This window comes from Centroberyx gerrardi, chromosome 2 (genome assembly GCF_048128805.1).
Source record: "Centroberyx gerrardi isolate f3 chromosome 2, fCenGer3.hap1.cur.20231027, whole genome shotgun sequence".
NCBI lineage: Eukaryota > Metazoa > Chordata > Actinopteri > Beryciformes > Berycidae > Centroberyx > Centroberyx gerrardi.
In genome coordinates this window covers 28,417,958-28,435,641 of record NC_135998.1, presented here as the reverse complement: position 1 = coordinate 28,435,641, position 17,684 = coordinate 28,417,958, and the positions used below count along the sequence as shown (strand labels likewise).

Below are 17,684 nucleotides of genomic sequence, written 5' to 3'. Positions count from 1 at the left end.
GTGTATCCATCAAGCCTCCATGACAACACACCTCTGTCTATGCCTGTGCAACAGCAATTAACCCATAACATGCACAGGCACCTCACAAAATGTCACGTTAGAACAGAAAAATGTTAAAGGGGCGAAAAGATAGAAAGTGTGGGGGAAGCAAGCCAGCTTAGCTGTCAATCCCTCCTAGCATTTTTACTATATCAGATTCACATGTAGTTCCCATCTTTCATCCGACCTTCTCTGGTTGTCTCAGTTTTCCTGCTCTAGTTTTCTCACTGACGCTTCTGGCTATTGCCTTAATGAGCAGTTCCCAGGGAGAGGTGTAACATCCCAGGGATCACATAGAGACAATCTAGTCCTCATCCCTCTGTGTGAGGTTCGACTAGGAATATCCATCATAACGCACATCCCAAGTCACAGCTTTGGACAAAGAGAAAGAAAGAGAGACAGAGAGAAGGACAGAGAGAGGCAGAGGCACAGAGAGGAAGGCTTGCAATTGCTCTGATCCTGTGTTCCTTGTGTGTCTATTTTATCTCTGATAAAGGACACTTAGTGATATTTGTCCTCTTCCAGTAAGACCCTTAGGCAATTCCCACCTGCTCATGCATACACGCACACACTCACATACACTCACACACACACACAGATCTGTTTGTACTCTTCAAATTACCAAGCACATACACTGCATCCTATTGACTTCCATTCCAGAATATAATCAAATCATTCTTCTTCATAGTCATTAGCGATACAATTACATTATATTTATAATTAACATGAAAGATAATTGATTCAGCCACTTGAAAAATGCAGTAATCCCAGAAGTCCATGTTACACACCAGGAGTGATTCGACTGTGGCTTTTTGAAATCCACTCTTCGCCAGTGCCCCGAGATGACTCACCTAACAACCTCCAAACAGGAGCACAGGCAGCTTGGAAAATGAATACAGTGTTCTCCTTAATATGTCAGTCTTATGGTGATGCTCCAGAAATACAGTTCTGTCCCCGTCAAATATAGAAAGAAGCAAAGCAATGACGTTTTACTTGTCATCTTAGCATAAAGGTCCTTCAGTCCCATGGCTGTTCAAAACATAAAAATATACGTTCCACCCTCATTTTTAGAGGATCCGGTCTAGAAGAACGTACCCTTAGTGTCCCTACACAGTATCTTCTTGAAGGCCTTCCTGAAGTCCTTGTTGAAGATAGTGTATATCACTGGGTTGAGGCAGGAATTGCAGTAGCCAATCCAAAAGAAGAATTTAAACAAGGGATCGGGGAGGGTACAAGTCTCGGGGCACACGGCCTGCAGAGAATAAGAGAAAAAGAAGGGAAACCAACAGACCACAAACACTCCCATCACCACAGCCAAGACGAAGGTGAAGCGCTTCTCCCTGTTCACCATTGCCTTGCGGCGGGACATGGGCGTGCCCTGGACCTTAGGTGTTCCCTCAGGTACCACTTTGGTGCCAGATGACGTAGCCACAGTGTTTTTGTACCTATGGGCCAAATTTAGAACCTGAACTTTGAACCCTTTGCCTTGGGATGATCCCTTTGTGTGCTGATCAGCCTTGTTCACCTCTGCTGGTCCTTTGCCATTCTCGCCTACGGAACCTTTCCCCCCCGTCTCCAATTCAGCCTCAGAGCCAGAACTTGAGGTGTCATCGTGAAGCGCGTCCGTATGTGTCTTCCCCCCTTTGTCGGGATGTTTCTGGGGCTCTTTACGGTCAACAACCGAGTGGAGCTGGCTGTCCTGATGGGGGATTGAAGGGGAGGAGGCGGATGTATGGACTGGAGCAGTACCTGCGAGGGGATGATGGTGCTGAGTGTCCTGGCTGGTAGTGTCCTCAGGTGGGACATGAAGGGACGATGGGGAGGGATTTGAGGGATTTTGTTCGTTAGCAGTCTTTTCTCCTTGCTCTCCGTTCTGTTGTGACTGGTCCGCTGACCTCACCGCAGGTTTAGGGGTTGCGGCATTGGCATTCCCTGCCACCTCTTTATGTTTCTCTCCCGGCGGGCAGCGTGTGTGCTGCTTCGCAATCTGATAGATCCTCACGTACACCAGTATCATTATCACACACGGGGCAAAAAAGGAGCCAATGGTCGAGTACAGAATATACCAGCGCTCATTGTTTAGTTCACACACCTCCTCACCTCCATCACTCTTGTCCAGGGAGAGAAGAGGAGGGAAAGAAATGACTGCGGAAATCAGCCACACTACAATAATGGCTGCCTTAATGCGTGAGGGAGTACGCTTGGCGCCGTAGGAGACAGGCCGTGAGATTGACAGGTAGCGGTCCAGCGCTATTGCACACAGGTGGACAATAGAGGACGTACAGAACAGAACATCCAGTGCCAGGTAAATTTCACACCAAAGGGAACTAAATGCCCAGTAGCCCTGTAGCTCATTAGCCAAGGAGAAGGGGATGATGAGTGTGGCCACTAAAATATCCGCCGCAGCCAGAGACACTAGGAAGAGATTTTGAGGCCCTTTGAGGGATCGGGAAGTCAGGACGGCGATGATGACTAGGATGTTTCCCACAATAGTCAGGATCATCATGAAAGTGATGGCAGTAGCGAAGGCTGTGGTGGCTTGTGGGGAGTAGGGCGGGGTCCTGATGGTGCTCTGGTTGCAGGGTCTGGTGCCAGAGATGAGGCTGATGTTCCTGTTAATGGGTCCGCCCAGCTCAGACAGGCATGCTGCGTCTGGGGCAGCTGCCATGGTGGTGGCGATAACGAGGACAACTTTATTAATGGTCTCTCATTAAAGTAAGGAGTCTGTATGGAATGAGAGACAGAAAAGGAGGACGCTGCTGCCATAAGCCATTAAGGAACAGTATTTGCCCAGTAAAGAAGAGGGGCTGGGATGGAGAAGCAGTGCCATTGTCAGTCTAAGTGTTGTGATCTTTACACTGGGGATGAGAGAGATCTAAAAGAAAGAGACAAACTTCAATAGCCATTGGTCAAGATATAATAAGTTACACCCAATATTGCAGAATGATTGCAGTAACTGTTATTTTGCATTTACTCAGTAAATTGCAAATAAAATCAGTCTTGTGCTAGATCCTTAAAAAAAATATAAAATTAACTAGCAGAAATCTATCTGGTGGTACTCACTGGAATATATGTGGTAAGAGCTTCACAGCAACACGCATCAGCGCAGTCAATAAAAACTGTTTCAATTAAGAACTTTAAAAGTTGTTCTTCTCACAGGTAGTCTATGCAACATTTCCAGGAACCTAATACCAGGTAATATAACATCGGCTGTCCAACAGTTTCAGGCAGAAAGTCCACTCTTAAGGCTTTGATTTCCAGAGACTGGGTAAAAAGCAATGGATCGGCAGTGAAGAATAAACGGATCACAACCCACAGAAATCTAGTTACGCGATAATTAAACTATTGGTCTTGATGAAGAAACCAACAACACAGACCGGCACATACTGCAAAGTTTTCAAAATAAGTAGGTTGGCTGTCTCAGATCCCAAAGCCACAAATGAAAAAGAAAAAAATCTCATGATATATCCGTGTATGGTCTTGGTCCTGGTTTATCATGTCACTCCGGGCGCTGGAGACAGACTCTACTGGCAGATGAGGATGTGGAGCCGATGCTGATATTCAGAGCCGCTGGATAACGAGGACGCGCTCCTTTATACACTGACGCGCCACTTGCACTGGACTCCAACCTCTCCACACTGGCTGAGCGCTTGGGAATCAGGGTCGGAGCGAAGTGTGCGCCTCTCTGCGTCACACACAAACCCCTCTGTGTGTGGGTCAAGATCCATACAAGAAGAAGAATGTGACGTCTTTATCTTTCCTTTTATTTTTTCCATACTTATGAGTTAATTCCTGCATTTAAAAAAAAAAATTGGTTAACTTTTATATAGCGCTACTTGACACCGTTGAGTTTTCCATATATTGTGATGCGCTTCTCTCAATACGGACAGAAACAGGGAATCCAGATGCCATGCCACCCTATCAATATCTCTTCTGTTTTGTTCACGTCAGCTACCTTTGCAGTTTATGCTGACTGGATGCTGTGCCAAATGCTGGCAACGTCAAACCATCATCAATAATTTATGATTACGACTTTAAATTTTAAATAACTATTCATTGATCAATATCCAGTTTAAGTTTTATTTTTGTGTTTAACTTCAAAAATAAGTAACTGCAACATTAGTAATATATCTATACGTTTTATCCCTGGGAAATGGAGCTCAGAAGAGTTATCAGCTAACATCGACCTGTTTGGTAAAGTGTGAAATGTGATGACAGAGGGTGTCGGAGGAAACCTCTCACCTCTGCCCCTCATTCATCTCAGTTGAAAGGCTATAGGAAAGAGGAAAGGTGAATTATCCATCAGCTACTGTCTAAGCTGCAGACTCCCTGTGTGCCCCAGACCATGTCAAAATTCTCTGCCACATACTGTAATAAATACCCCAGACACCTCTTCATCATTTCCATTCTGTAAGCTGTGCATATTTGGCCAGAACTGGTTTTCTGTAATAGGCTACTCTGTCACCACAAGGCTGCTGTGATTAAAGGACAATTACAGCCATATTTACATACAGGTCTTATGCCACTGCATCTTGCTTCTCAGCACCTCAATAATAGAAAAATGTCTCAGTGATATTGATAAATATAAAATATATTTAGAATGGAAACATGCTTAACTGTCAGAGGTTTTAAGGGTCATATACAGTAGATGTATGTAGATGTCTAAAGAATATCAGGTTTTATGGCACCAGCCCATTGAAAGTTGGAATAGGAAATGGAGGAAATGGGACCTTCTCATACAGAACAATAAGGATCTGGGTGTATGGCTTCCGTTTGTGTTTGTTCTTACTGGAAGTTAACAGAGAGCTGATATTTGAGGTGTGCAGCAGAAAGCCTAATTCAATTTTAGAGCTGAGATATTTACATGGACAACCAGGGATTTGAATGTGAATGTTATGTCTCCAGTCTTCCCCTGTAGTGATGCGTTTGAGCTAAATCCCAATATCAGAAGATGTCAAACAGACAATACAGCAAGGTAAAGTCATCTCTTCCAGGCCTCCTCTGAGACCAGCTATAAATTCAATTACAAATGGGTCATTTGTCGTAATGTTAACTGGCAAATGTTAAGCTCCTTGTACTGTCATGCTGGTAGGCTGGTGACAAATTGCTCTGACACATAACAAACATTCGTACGTTCACTGAGACAGTGAATGTAAGAAAAGACAATGCAAAGTGCAACCGTGCCATACATAGCCTATATTTCATATTTTTATTGGAAGGCCTTTCTATAATCACTCTACTCTCTTTATTTTATTTATTTGTATTTTATGTTAATGTAAACATGCTTTATTTGACATTTTATCTGATGAACTTTTGCTTTTATCGCCTTTGTTTTGATTTGTTTGTGTGAAGCACTTTGTAACGTTTGTTTTGAAAAGTATAAATAAATTATTATTATTATTATTATTATTATTATTATTATTATTATAATATTACATTCAAGTTCACAGAATCACATGTATAGCCTACATTCAATTTGCAGGACATAACCTTGGAAAGGGGGTTGATAGAGTTGCTGATCAATAGCAGTAACTCAACAATTACTTTGCCAGGTGCTGAGATTTCTGGCTTTCAGAACTCACTCTCCAGCCCGTACTCTGTTTTGGAGAGTGCACTTCAAAACCTCCCATTGCAATTTCAAGACTTCTAACCCCCCTCCTCCCTCCTCCTACTGGCATTTTCAACTGCGTAACTATGGAGGACGGTGCTGCGAGCGAGCTCCTGGCATCACAGGATGGCTTGGCTACCAAGGCTAAAAGTCTCAGTCTCAAACCGCTGTGTCAGAGTCGATAAGTTCTATTGATGGTGTTGCATGGCCTACTGGTCACCGATAGAGGTCGATAAAGGTCGTAGATGACTTGATGCCCCTTTAATGGGGGAAGATGTTAAGAGCATTTCACATTGGCATCTTATGTAGACAACAAGGTGTGATCTATCTGAGAAATTGTACATGAATCTTTTAAATGAACAGTATGACCATATATGTTAGTGTTTGTAACTTTAAATAGGTCTCAATTGTTGTCAGCACCCCATTGTCTCAGTCATCTTAATAGCAGATTTCCATGTTTCTTTCTTGACACACATACACCTCAGCAATGTGCTAATCAAAAGCTTTCATCGAAAGAACACCAGGAGCCACATGGGAAAAAAAATCTGAGTATTGTACTCAATGGCAGTTTTAATAGTAGTCTAAACCGCAATAGGTGTCTAAACCCTTTCCTCTAACCTGTTCAAACTGGCTAACAATTTCAGGGGTGTCATTTTGGAAAGTAATGTTTCATTTATTAATAGAAGTCATTCATAAACTCAAATTTCAGCTTGCTATAGTGTCTGAAATGTGAAAACATGCCCATGGAGGAGAAAAAACAAAACCAAGTTGTATCAACAGTATAAACTTTATTACTGGGTAAAGAGAACAGGCTTCTTCTCTTTAGTACGGATCTTGCAGTCACGAATGAGAGGTGAATCTCAAACCTACCTCAATGATGATGAAAAATACATAAAGTGAAGTAAGTACTAGTTGGCAAACAAAGTTAGGTATACTAGGAGCTGAAATCACTTTTAGCCTCCTGGGGTCCACGTCTCAGAGTCCCACAGTAATGCCAGTGTGAAGGTTGTTCAGCTCTGAGCTGCTGCTTTCACTGTGCTGCTGGTGTCTTTGTGCCCTCTAGTGGTAATGTTTGACTGCTGCATCATGGGAGATGGAGATGCAGAGGCAGGGATAAGATCCTTCTCCAGTTGAGGACTGGCAGAGGACTGGTTGAATCCATCGGTGGTCTTGGTGGCAGACAGATCACTGAAAAGACTCTGACTACTAGTTGGATTTTCCTGCCTCCAAAGGCTGGCATGTCTAATTTTACCAGGTTGTCTCCAATCAGCTGCCGTTGGATTTTCCTTACCATCTGGCAGGGAGTGAAGAGGTAAGAGAGGTGAATTAAACATTGCACATGTATTAGAATTGTGTGTATCACTGTAAAGAGTGTTAGCAGTCTATAACATCCAACAGTACCCAAACAAGTAAAACATATTAGGCATACAGACTGCGTACACACCGCAGTTGTAGAGTTGGCGGACCCTCTGCATGTCCACCTCTGTCATGTGAGTCCTTTGTCCCATGTTCTTCTCATCTTTCTTTGGTATGATGGTGGGCAAGCCATTCGCTGAGAAAAAGCCACTGCCAAAACACAAGAATGGAAACACTATTCTTTTTTATGCTTTATTGACAGAGACACTGTGAGAGAGAGACAGGAAGGTATGGGAGAGAGAGAGGGGAGGACATGCAGCAAATGACCGCGGGGTGGATTCGAACCCGGGTCGCTGCGGGAAGGACTGAGCCTTATATGGTACGCGCTCTACTCGGTGAGCCACCGGGGCGCCCCGGAAACACTATTCATACTACATATACACTGCACAGCATGTAAAATAGTCTAAGGTACTCCCAACCTCTTTACATGCCCTGATGTTTTATCCTGAGTCGTGCTTTACCTTCCATAGTGCATGATGGAAGTAATGTCATAAGGAAGGCTGAAGGTGTTGCCATTTTGCTCATTGAAGTTACTCTTCTTTCCTGCAACAAATACCCTGAAATCAGACTGGGCCACATGGACAGTAACCAGCAACAAGGCTCATCACAAAACCAGCAACCCACAAATCAGAATAAATTATACACATGTGCATGAAGACACTACCTTCCATAATATTATGGAGATTGATTGTGATGTATTTTTCACGGTCTGTCCGTGTGTGTTCGTGGTGGAAGCCCAGCGCATGAAGAATCTCATGGCAGATGTTGCCCACGGTGCAGACGGACCCAACAAACACAGGCTGCTCTCCACCCATGAAGCCCACATAGGAAGCACAGCTAGGAAACATGAGAGAGTTGAACGGTTGGTTGCAATAGGATGATGATTGATGCAACATTCAAAATCTGATTCAATGTTCCTCAGCACTCACCCCTGGCTGGTTTTGAAGAACAGGTAGTTTGCTTCAGTGGTTCGACTGTGGAAGGTTACACAGGTGTGCTCTGACACCATCTTCATTGCCGCCAGGAAGTCATTTGTCCTACTGACTGGGAAATGTACAGAAAGACGAGTGACCAGTGATCACATATTTTACTGCATACACAAACAGTAATGGTAGGAGACTGCTGACCTAATTCTGGGCTGATGGCATATGGCACCTTGTCTTCTGGCCATTTGTGATCCACCGCATTCCTGTCAGACTAGAAGAAAAAAGAAAGAAAAAGTATACTCACGCATACAAACACTTGTAGAGCATACAGGTATTGAGCAGTCAGAGTTCAAGTCCAATGCAACATGTGTTGTTGTTCAGACTCCCAATTCATGAATGAAGAAAATTCATGAATAAAAGCATTTTCACTCACTGGCAACACAATGTCCCCCTCCAAGACTGCATAGTCATCCCTCAGTTCTGTAGAGAGTGTGATGGAAACATTAAAATAGCGCTCTCTCCTCTTCCCAATTACGAATTCTAACATACAGATCTAAATTTACCTTCCAAAGTCTCAGGGTTAGTCTCCATGTAATGCAAGGTCTTGATGAGCCAATTTCCATTAAGTGCTGTAATGCAGGTTTGTAGGTTAGAGAACAACAGGGACACATGAAGAAGATCACATTTCAGCATCGTGTACAATCCTGGGTGAAGCTAAATTGTACCTGCATCAGCTCCCCATATGGGACTGCAGTTAACTGTAACAAAATAGATGGGAGATATGTTAAATCACAGCTAGGCCTATACTCCCAAAGGTAAAACCAAATGCTGGTCAAGCTGTTATACTTCCGTACCATCGTTGAGATGTTCAACAAAAACGAACACACTGAGCAGCAGATGAAGCATGGCCACAGAAGTCCAGTCAGAAAGTGAGACTGTGCCCCTCACCTCCACTGCCTCATTAGTCACGCTAAGTCAAATCACCTGAGTCCTCCTGGCTCCTTTGTTCCTGCAGGTGAGGGCAGAGAGCGAGATGGGAGGCCACTGCAGGGTGAAGGTGAAATTCCCTCCCATTTTTCTTTGAATTAGGGGAGACCGGGGGCAATTGTAACATTTTTTACATTTTCCCTTATAACTCACATACGACTTCAAATACAGCAGTCATCTTTTGATATAAGAAACATATATATGTCCTACTGTAATCATAAACATCGTAAACATCTAATATTTCCAACTTTTTTTTTTATAAAAGAATAAACTTTCTTTTTTTTTTACAAACAATTTTAATTAAAAAATGATCTGAAAAATGATCTGAATTCAAGAGACATTTGGATATGGAGGTAAGTTAAAGGATAAGGCCGGTGTTTTTTAATGCATTGCTTACCGTCAACAAATCCTATGAAAATAACAAAATCAACAATGCGTTTGCTCTACTCCCGTTACTTTCTGACTTCCCACGTACCGTTTTTAGCCGTCAACCCGGAAGTCATTGGCTCCAATTGTAAGCTAAAAACCTTCGCAAATGTGTTTACAGCCGGCTTATTAAGTTGTTTGAGGAAAAAGTCGGCTGGCCCAGTGCATCGCAATGATGAAATATGCTGCAGAGCAGCAGCATGGCTCTTTGACGTGTTTTTAATAATTTTTTTAATACAATGGAGTTCTATGGCTGCTGGGACATGGCTGCATTGGGCACCGGCTACATGGACGAGACTTGTTGGCAAAACAAAATCATTGCTGATTTTGTTATTTTCATAGGATTTGTTGACGGTAAACAATGCATTAAAAAACACCAGCCTTATCCTTTAAGCCTATATGCATCAGTCATAAATATCAGTCATAATAAGTGACTGCAAGGCATCAACTATCCAAACAGGCTAATGTGTTTTCTGCATTTACGAACCGGAGAAATTTCACATAAGTAGCTTTGATTCTTAAACAGCAGTGTTTGTTTGTTTGTTTATTTATTTGCTTTTTGATTATTTTGATTTTTAATTTTGACGCATGAGCAAGAACTTTGTAAGTTTCTTGATGAGAATATTATCCTCTTGGGCCATGTCCAAAAACCTCATTTAGCCTATATGTTTGAGTTTGTTGAATTGAGTAGATCAAAGTCGTCTTTGATGTAGTGCATTTCATATGTTGTTTGTAGTTGCTCGTTTATGTGTGTGTGTCTGTGTGTGTGTGTAGTGAGAGAGAGAGAGAGAGAGAGAGAGAGAGAGAGAGAGAGAGCTGTTCTCGTCATATTGCATGTTCTTCAGATATTGCCAGATATGCCTATAGTAATAATACAATTTAAGATACTAGGCTATACAAAAATCATAGGAAAGCTAAAGTTCCTGCTGAATATTATAGTGATATCATAGGAGAAAATAGCCCACCATTAAAGTCACTATAAACTCATTGACTCCCGCAGACATTACAAATCAAATGTTATAGGAATAGTATTGGGGCTTTTCTTTTGGTTACCCCAACGAAAAAATCACCATAATAGTCCTAACATTCCTATAGGGAAGTTAATAGTGACTTCATCGTGTTTTATGGTATTTTTTCATCTCCTACAACAACAACAACAACAACAACAAAAACAAAAACAAAAACAAAAACAACAAAATCAATAATAATAATAATAACAATCATAATAAAATAATTAGGCCTATTATTATTATCTTTATTTACAGAGCACTCATCAAAACAGTTACGAAGTGCTTTATGAGATTAATTGAAATGTCATAAATAAATAATAATTTAAAAAAATGGTATCTCTATGGTGTCACTATATTCCTGTAGGGGTTAGTTTTGCTGTGATATTTGTGTAGTAGCCTATCCCTCTAAAGTAAGTAGTAAAATAATAAAATGTGCAGTAACCCTCTAAAATGTATTTTAGAACTGCACTTCTATAAAGAATGTATTTGTCACTCAAAAAACAGCCCAACGATCCATCAATATAGCAGATAAAACTACTTACAGTAATATAAACGCTTGGATGCGCTCTCCAGTATGAACACTAGGGGCGGTGTGCTGCTCAGTGACAGTTTATGAGCACGAAGAAGAAGAGAGAAACACTTCCGGGGGGAATACAGACACATGTATCAACGTTGCTAGAGTGAGTATTTAGGAAATATTTCAACGTAATGTTTGTCAGCACTGTGTGTCAGCACTCATTGGAATATTTTTGTAAAGTAGCCTGTATTTGCTGGAAGCAGTGTCGGTTGTTACCCCATATTTATTTAATTACGAATAAGGTTAGAGAGACTTCGTAACCAGTACGGTGGGAAAAGGTACACAACTCTAGAAGAGAGGCAGTTTTGGTTAATAAATATGATAGTTATTTTCACCAAATTTAACATACACAAATGTATGTACTCCAATTGTAAACCTCTTTTCGTTGTTTTTGTCAAAGAATGTGAGCAGTAGGCTACATTGTTACTATTTGTAACGTTACCTCAAACTATTTTGTAGTAAACATTTGTAACCTTCACAAAGTATTTAAATAGCATGTACTGGGAACTTAACTATTTCTGTCTGTCTCTAACATAGACATGTAAATGAGAGAGTTTCTTTCTGTTTTTGTGTATTTGTCCTGTATACTTGACGTGTAGGCTACTTGTGGGATTCTTGACCCAGTAATAAAAAACGAAAGAGAAAATTGCTTTCTAGATTTAGATTGAAATTAATAGTTTATAGTTAATGTAGGCTACATCATTCTCTCTATGGCTGCTTCGTGTCAGTGGCATCACATAGGCCTACTTTCACGCATCACATTAGCATGGCTTGCCAAAATTAGCTGACGCGCTAACAACACATTAGCCTGTCCGGATTTTCAGGGTGGTCACTGGTTGTAGAAAAAAAGTAAACCTTCCTTATCCACTCTTCTGCTTGTCAAAAGCTTTTGAAGACATGTAACATTCATTATTCCCATGTAGTTAGGTAGCTGTCTAGTATGAGTTTGTGCAGTATTGCAATCATCTAACATACTTTCACTTCCTGTAACCTCAGCCAGAAGGTCCAGTCATGACAAGGTGGGCCAGAGCCAATAACGTCCATAAACACAAACCAGCAGACGCCACTCCATGGAGTCAACTCAGTGGAGGAAGAGGAAGAGGGGGAGGTGGAGCAGGAGGAGGTGGCCCAAGGTCCTCTCGGGACCCTATGGGTGCTAGACAAGGACCGCAGGGCAGGGGAAGAGGGGCTGGAGGTGGGGACTATTTGAGAAGGACTCAGCCCGGTGGCTCAGCTGTGAAAAAAGTCAACCGCAAGAAAAAAGACTATGACAATGTAGATGTAAACGGGTTCATGGAGTACCTCCAGCAGTCCGGACGACCGGTGCCCAAAGGGAACAGAGGAGGAGAGGAGGGAGAACGGGACTTCAGGGAGGAGGTACAGACCGCCCTGAAAAAAGACCAGCGAAGAGAGGACCGGAGGGTGAAGAGGCAGAATAACAAGAAGAACAACATGGTGAGTCATTTCAAACCAAATTTCCCAGATGCTCTCAGAGGACGTTGTATGCAGAGATAACTTTATTCTTTCCATTGCCCCCTCTCTTCTTCCTCTCGTCATTCTCCCTGTTTCCTGCTCTCCGCCATCCATCCCTCTCTCCAGCTTTGTTTTAACTGTAGAAAGCCGGGTCATGGTTTGGCGGACTGTCCAGAGGCAGAGAGAGATGAGGAGATGGGCAGAGGCATCTGCTACCGCTGTGGCTCCACTGAACATGAAATCCAAAAATGTAGAGCTAAAGTGGACCCCGCTCTCGGTAAGAACATGAGGTTGACAACTCGACATTTGTAACGGATCTATTTCAGTGACAGATTGTAATACCTGCTTGTAATGTGTGGTCTCTGTCTCAGGTGATTACCCTTACGCAAAGTGCTTCATCTGCAGTCAGACTGGGCACTTGTCACGGTCCTGCCCAGATAATCCTAAAGGACTATATGCACAAGGTACAGTAACTGTCACAATCAAACACAAACAGATCTACACTGTTTTTAGTGTTCCCATCTTTAGCTTTTACAATTTCTCTGTCTGCAGGCGGTTGCTGTCGTGTGTGCGGTTCAGTCGAACATTTCCAGAAGGATTGTCCAGAGCACCAGGCTTCAAGTGAGTCTCCTTCCTCTCTGGTCCATCCTCAGATCACTCCCTGTCTGTTGTACTGTGTCTGGTTTGGTTCTTTGTTTGTTCAGATACAATTTGCTATAATTGAGTAGTTGTCTTTTGTTTGTTCATGATTGATTAGGCTTTAATGTTTGCCTTGTGTCCTTCTAGCTAACTCTGTGACAGTGGGCTGGCTGTCCAATAATATGAGCGCCGACCACGAGGAGGTGCATGTTCCTGTGAAGAAAGCCAAGCCTAAGCAAACTAAGGTGGTGGTTTTCTGATCTGCCAAACACTTTGACAGCTTTATCCCACTGGACAGCATGCCAGGCTGCTACACATCCCACAAGGGAACTAATCAGCAGTGCCTGTCATTACTCTGACCCTGTTCAAGAATCAGTGCATACAGTGGAGATGACTTTCTTCTGGCTGCCTTATCCACAGATTTCAGAATGTGTTTCTGATCTGACCTCACCCCCCGGACTCTTAATAAGTGGACTAATTATCATTGACATGTAGTGGAGCGGTAACTGAGATTACACTCTGGATTTGTGATAAAATACCCAAAGTGTGATAAAGGATTTGATAATTTCATTGTTTTGTGTATATTAGATTTCCTTTTAATAAAGGATTGCTTCTATATATTAACAACTTTACCTTATTCTATTGATTTATGTCATTCTGCAGCAACACATCTGGTTTTATGTTTGTTCGGCTGTCAGTAATTCAGTGTAAAGCACTACAAACTTTATACATTCTTTAAACAGATTATTTAACCACTCAAAATTATTCATAAATGACACATTAAATAATCCATGAGCTATAGTATAATTCCCAATTTCCGTCTTCTTGTTGCTGGTGTCATGTGAACATCTGGTAAATTCTTTACTTAAGGCTCCATCAAACCCATTAAAAACCCACTATACTGGTTTAAAAGAGCACAATGCTGTTTTGATCCCCAAGAAATTACTCTTCTTCAAGGTGCAAGGTTGACATGAAAGCAGCATTATTTCAAACACTGCCACTGCTGCAGATCTTGATAACACTGTGCTGAATCAAAACAATCACAACAATCAAAACAAAGTGCTGGTAGAAGCAACATCAAAATCTGGAGGTGTGTCTGTGTTCATCAGAAGACAGTGTTTGTGCCATTTTGAGTGCAATTCTCCTGGTTATAGTAACCTGTCTGGTGTGATCTGGTGATCAGTAATATTTAAACTGAATGAGAACAATACTGTATGTATGAAATGGAATGGCCTTTGATTGCAGTGGTATAAACTAAATGGTGTACTTCTCTCTTAAATTATGGTCTCATTTCAGTTTACCAGGCACTTTTTTTTACATAATGGGGGGAAAGCTTTCTAGGTTGGCACTAAATCAGAAAGAAAGTTGTTAGCTTTGTCCTATTGCATGGTTTAATGAAGCTCTAATGTGGAAACTTTGTCCCATGTGACAGCTGCCTGGATAAGTAAAATAAACCAGAATTTCAAATCTCCCAGTATCTCCTCAAGGTTATTATCAATGGGCATATTCTGTATGAGAGTTTTGCATCTCTGTTGTTATGCATGTGCATATGTATGGCTGCAGGACTATGTTCCTTTGCTGTGGCTGAAAAATGGCTCCTGACAAAAGAGGGATAAGATGGATGGTTATCAAATACATGGAAAGAAAGGTCAGCAAGGGTTGCAGGCTGTTTATGAAGCAACTGGACATGTTCACCTGGGGGTCCCTAGTGGTACAATCCCGGGTACCCAGGCACTTGTTTGAATGCTGCTGAGCTCCTAGCTCTGATACTCTCTGCAAGTGTAATCAAGGATAAAGTGTTGTTATAGCTCAGGTACACCTGCAGGGGGCAGTCCGACACAAACATACTGTAATACTGTGAGTATGTTCATCTTTGTTTTCTGTGAAATGGAACATATACAGGACATAACTGCAGAAAAGAAACAATATCAAGGTGTCCTGGTGGCTCAGTTGGCTAAGGTGCATACCATGAATTTGCAGCATCCTGGGTTCTGGCCTGAGTCCTTGACATGTCGTCCCCCTGTCTCTGTCCCAATCCTTCCTGTCTCTCTCCACTGTGAACTATCAAACTGTAGGACTCAGTAATATTGGGCATATCAGCTTGCAATGTACAGCTATGCATAGTACTGATGTGCCGTTATGTTCGTGACTTGCAGAGAGGACCCAGGAGGAATAAACTTTATGTTAAGTGTTTGCATACCTGGAACTCCCTCATTTGGTCCAAGTGTGCAACAGAACAATGGCAAGAATGCCAATAAAACAATCTTTACACAACATCTTGCCATTTATATCCCTTTCCTTATAATAGCAGCGATGCATCTCCTCTCTCCATCCTACACAAACAACAGCACTGTGTTTACACTCCTCCACCTGGCCTCCTCTTGGTCTCTATGGCTGAACACAGTGTCTGTCTGCAGGCATGAGTTACCTGTGTGATGTATATGCTGTCAGGGAAGGCAGGGCAGTTTGCAGGTGTGTTGGCCAGTTGATAGATGAGAAAAACACTACTGATGTGTCACAGCCTAATTCTCAGTCTATTCCTCACAATTGTAGGCCTCAATACTAGAAAAAGATAGACACACAGAGATACAAACACAAATACTGGTACATTCACACAGACATGAAGACTCTAATATATCCAGCAATTATCTGTTCGGGAATGCATTGTTTACTATAGCAACTTTTTCCCACAGAGGAAGGACCTCTGAGTTGGTCTGCAGAACATAAGAATTAATAGCAGCTGCACAGACTACAAAAGAGAGACATTGGGAAATTCATGAGCATCCAGCTTAAAATACCCTGTAATTAGTGTATTATGTATATGTGTGTGTGTGTGTGTGTGTGTGTTGGGGGGTAAGCATAAGTATATGAGTGTATGTGTGATGTGAAAGAAAGATGTGTGCATGTATGTTACTTGGCTTCCACTGCTGCAGTGTCCTCCATCCAGGCCTCGATCTGTCCTTTTCATGTTTTGTTATTAGCAAGTGGTGACAGAGTCAACTCAATGCTCTCCACATGTGTATTTCACCACAGGTATGTTGTCCTTCCTGGAATAATGTAGTGGGCAGTAGCACAGTGACAGTTTAAATAACATTTGGTTTCCCTTTCTGGATTGTGTCAACATGAAGATGTGCTAACCCTGACTCCATGTAGCACTTTTATTACTTCCACCAAGAGGTTATGTTTTCAACTGTTAGTTTGTCTATCTGTCAGCAGGATATCTCAAAAATGTATGAACAGATTTCTATTAAATTTGGTCGACCGACAGGCCTTGGGTCAAGTACAGTTGCTTAGAGTTTGGTGGTGACTTGAATCTGGGATTTCAACCATTAGACGATTATCAATTTTTAACCAAAACTATGAAATCAACTGTGATAAAGATTTCATTCCAAATACTAAGGGTATGTTTGCAGAGTCAAGATATAAATTTAACTTAAAATTTAAATGATAGGAATGATGTCTTTGAGTGTAACAAGTTGCTCTGCATTGGCGGAGGTTTGCACTCTGAGTGCCTTCTAGTTTATTCCTTAGGATCCCCATTAGCTGACACGTCAGCCACAACTAATCTTCCTGGGATGCACACTCACTTTCATTCGTTGCAGAATGGTGTGATGGAGATGTTGAACTCATCTGGCACAGGTGGTCCGCCAGGCAGGCCTGTTGAGGGCCAGAGGCTCGAGCTGTTGAGGATTTATGTTGCAGTGCTTCAGGATGTCTTTGTTGTGGTCTTTGTATCTTTTCTTTTGTGCTCCAGCAGCATGCAGAACTGAGTTGGCCGTAGAGGGCTTGACGGGGCAGGTGATCTTCTGGCATGCAAATCACATAACCCAGCCAGCGTAGATGTCATTTGGACAACTCAGCCTCCATGCAAGTGGAGTTGGTGTTAGTTAGTATGTTGTAATATGGAGTCCGGTTCTACATGTTTGGCTTGTAGACGTTGGTGAATGCCAGGTGTGTTATCATCAAACTAGTCCTGGTAGCAGTTTGTGGTGAATCCAGTGGCTCCAGTTTCTGCACTGTAAATGGCTGTGCGTAAAACTGACCAATCAGATTTAGGGTTGGGGTCTTCAGGTGTGAGAGAGAAGTTGGCTGTGAGGAGGCTTCTGAGATTGGTTGTGGTAGAGGGATTGAGTTTGGATCTGATCGTGCGATGATCAGTCCGACACTCAGCTCCAAGCATGGCGTGATAAGCACCTCCCTTTGGTCCCGTTGTCGGACAATGATGTAATCCAGCAGGAGCCAGTGTTTGGAGTAGGGGTGATGCCAGGATTATTTTTCATTTGGAAGATGGTGTTGGTCACGATGACGTGGTGTTCTGAGCAGAGGGAGAGGAGCTGGAGTCCATTGCTGTTCATTTTCCCCACTTTTTTGCCAATGACCTATTTCCAAATGTGATGGTCAGAGCCCACAAAGCATGGGCAAAGGAGGAAGAGTCTAGGTGCGCAGTTGGCTTCTTGGCTCTGCCAGCTGGATTACCGTTGGTATGAGAAACTCACGACGACCATTGACTGGCAAAGGCTGCAGGGGGCTGCCAGAGATCCAGTTTGTTGGAATCACCTGTGTGTGCCCCCTCCACAGCAGCA

The 17,684-nt window shown here is 42.4% G+C and overlaps 3 protein-coding genes across 5 annotated transcripts; 1 reads left to right on the top strand and 2 right to left on the bottom strand.

Annotated features, from left to right (window-relative positions):
• Positions 1 to 1,120: 1,120 nt before the first annotated feature.
• On the bottom strand, positions 1,121 to 2,707 carry LOC139911265 (alpha-2B adrenergic receptor). 2 transcript variants are annotated; one of them, XM_071898781.2, is made up of 2 exons: positions 1,854 to 2,707; positions 1,121 to 1,484 (listed from the first exon to the last, which is right to left on the bottom strand). In XM_071898781.2, the coding sequence occupies exons 1-2, from the start codon at positions 2,705 to 2,707 to the stop codon at positions 1,121 to 1,123; spliced, it is 1,218 nt and encodes a 405-aa protein (XP_071754882.1). The 2 variants fall into 2 exon arrangements, with proteins under 2 accessions (XP_071754882.1, XP_071754876.1); XM_071898775.2 differs by having other exon boundaries at positions 1,121 to 2,707.
• A 3,950-nt stretch (positions 2,708 to 6,657) lies between these two features.
• Positions 6,658 to 9,063, bottom strand: LOC139911513 (zinc metalloproteinase nas-4). Its single transcript, XM_071899065.2, has 8 exons — positions 8,974 to 9,063; positions 8,191 to 8,260; positions 7,993 to 8,107; positions 7,728 to 7,900; positions 7,525 to 7,606; positions 7,081 to 7,213; positions 6,939 to 6,941; positions 6,658 to 6,816 (listed from the first exon to the last, which is right to left on the bottom strand). Exons 1-8 carry the CDS (start codon positions 9,061 to 9,063, stop codon positions 6,658 to 6,660), a joined length of 825 nt encoding a protein of 274 aa, XP_071755166.2.
• A 1,999-nt stretch (positions 9,064 to 11,062) lies between these two features.
• Positions 11,063 to 13,904, top strand: zcchc9 (zinc finger, CCHC domain containing 9). Of its 2 annotated transcripts, none has more exons than XM_071898990.2 (6): positions 11,063 to 11,092; positions 11,986 to 12,444; positions 12,589 to 12,739; positions 12,834 to 12,926; positions 13,015 to 13,083; positions 13,249 to 13,904. In XM_071898990.2, the coding sequence occupies exons 2-6, from the start codon at positions 12,001 to 12,003 to the stop codon at positions 13,359 to 13,361; spliced, it is 870 nt and encodes a 289-aa protein (XP_071755091.1). In that variant the 5' UTR covers positions 11,063 to 11,092; positions 11,986 to 12,000; the 3' UTR covers positions 13,362 to 13,904. The 2 variants fall into 2 exon arrangements, with proteins under 2 accessions (XP_071755091.1, XP_071755083.1); XM_071898982.2 differs by lacking the exon at positions 11,063 to 11,092 and adding an exon at positions 11,102 to 11,267 and having other exon boundaries at positions 13,249 to 13,903.
• Positions 13,905 to 17,684: the final 3,780 nt, after the last annotated feature.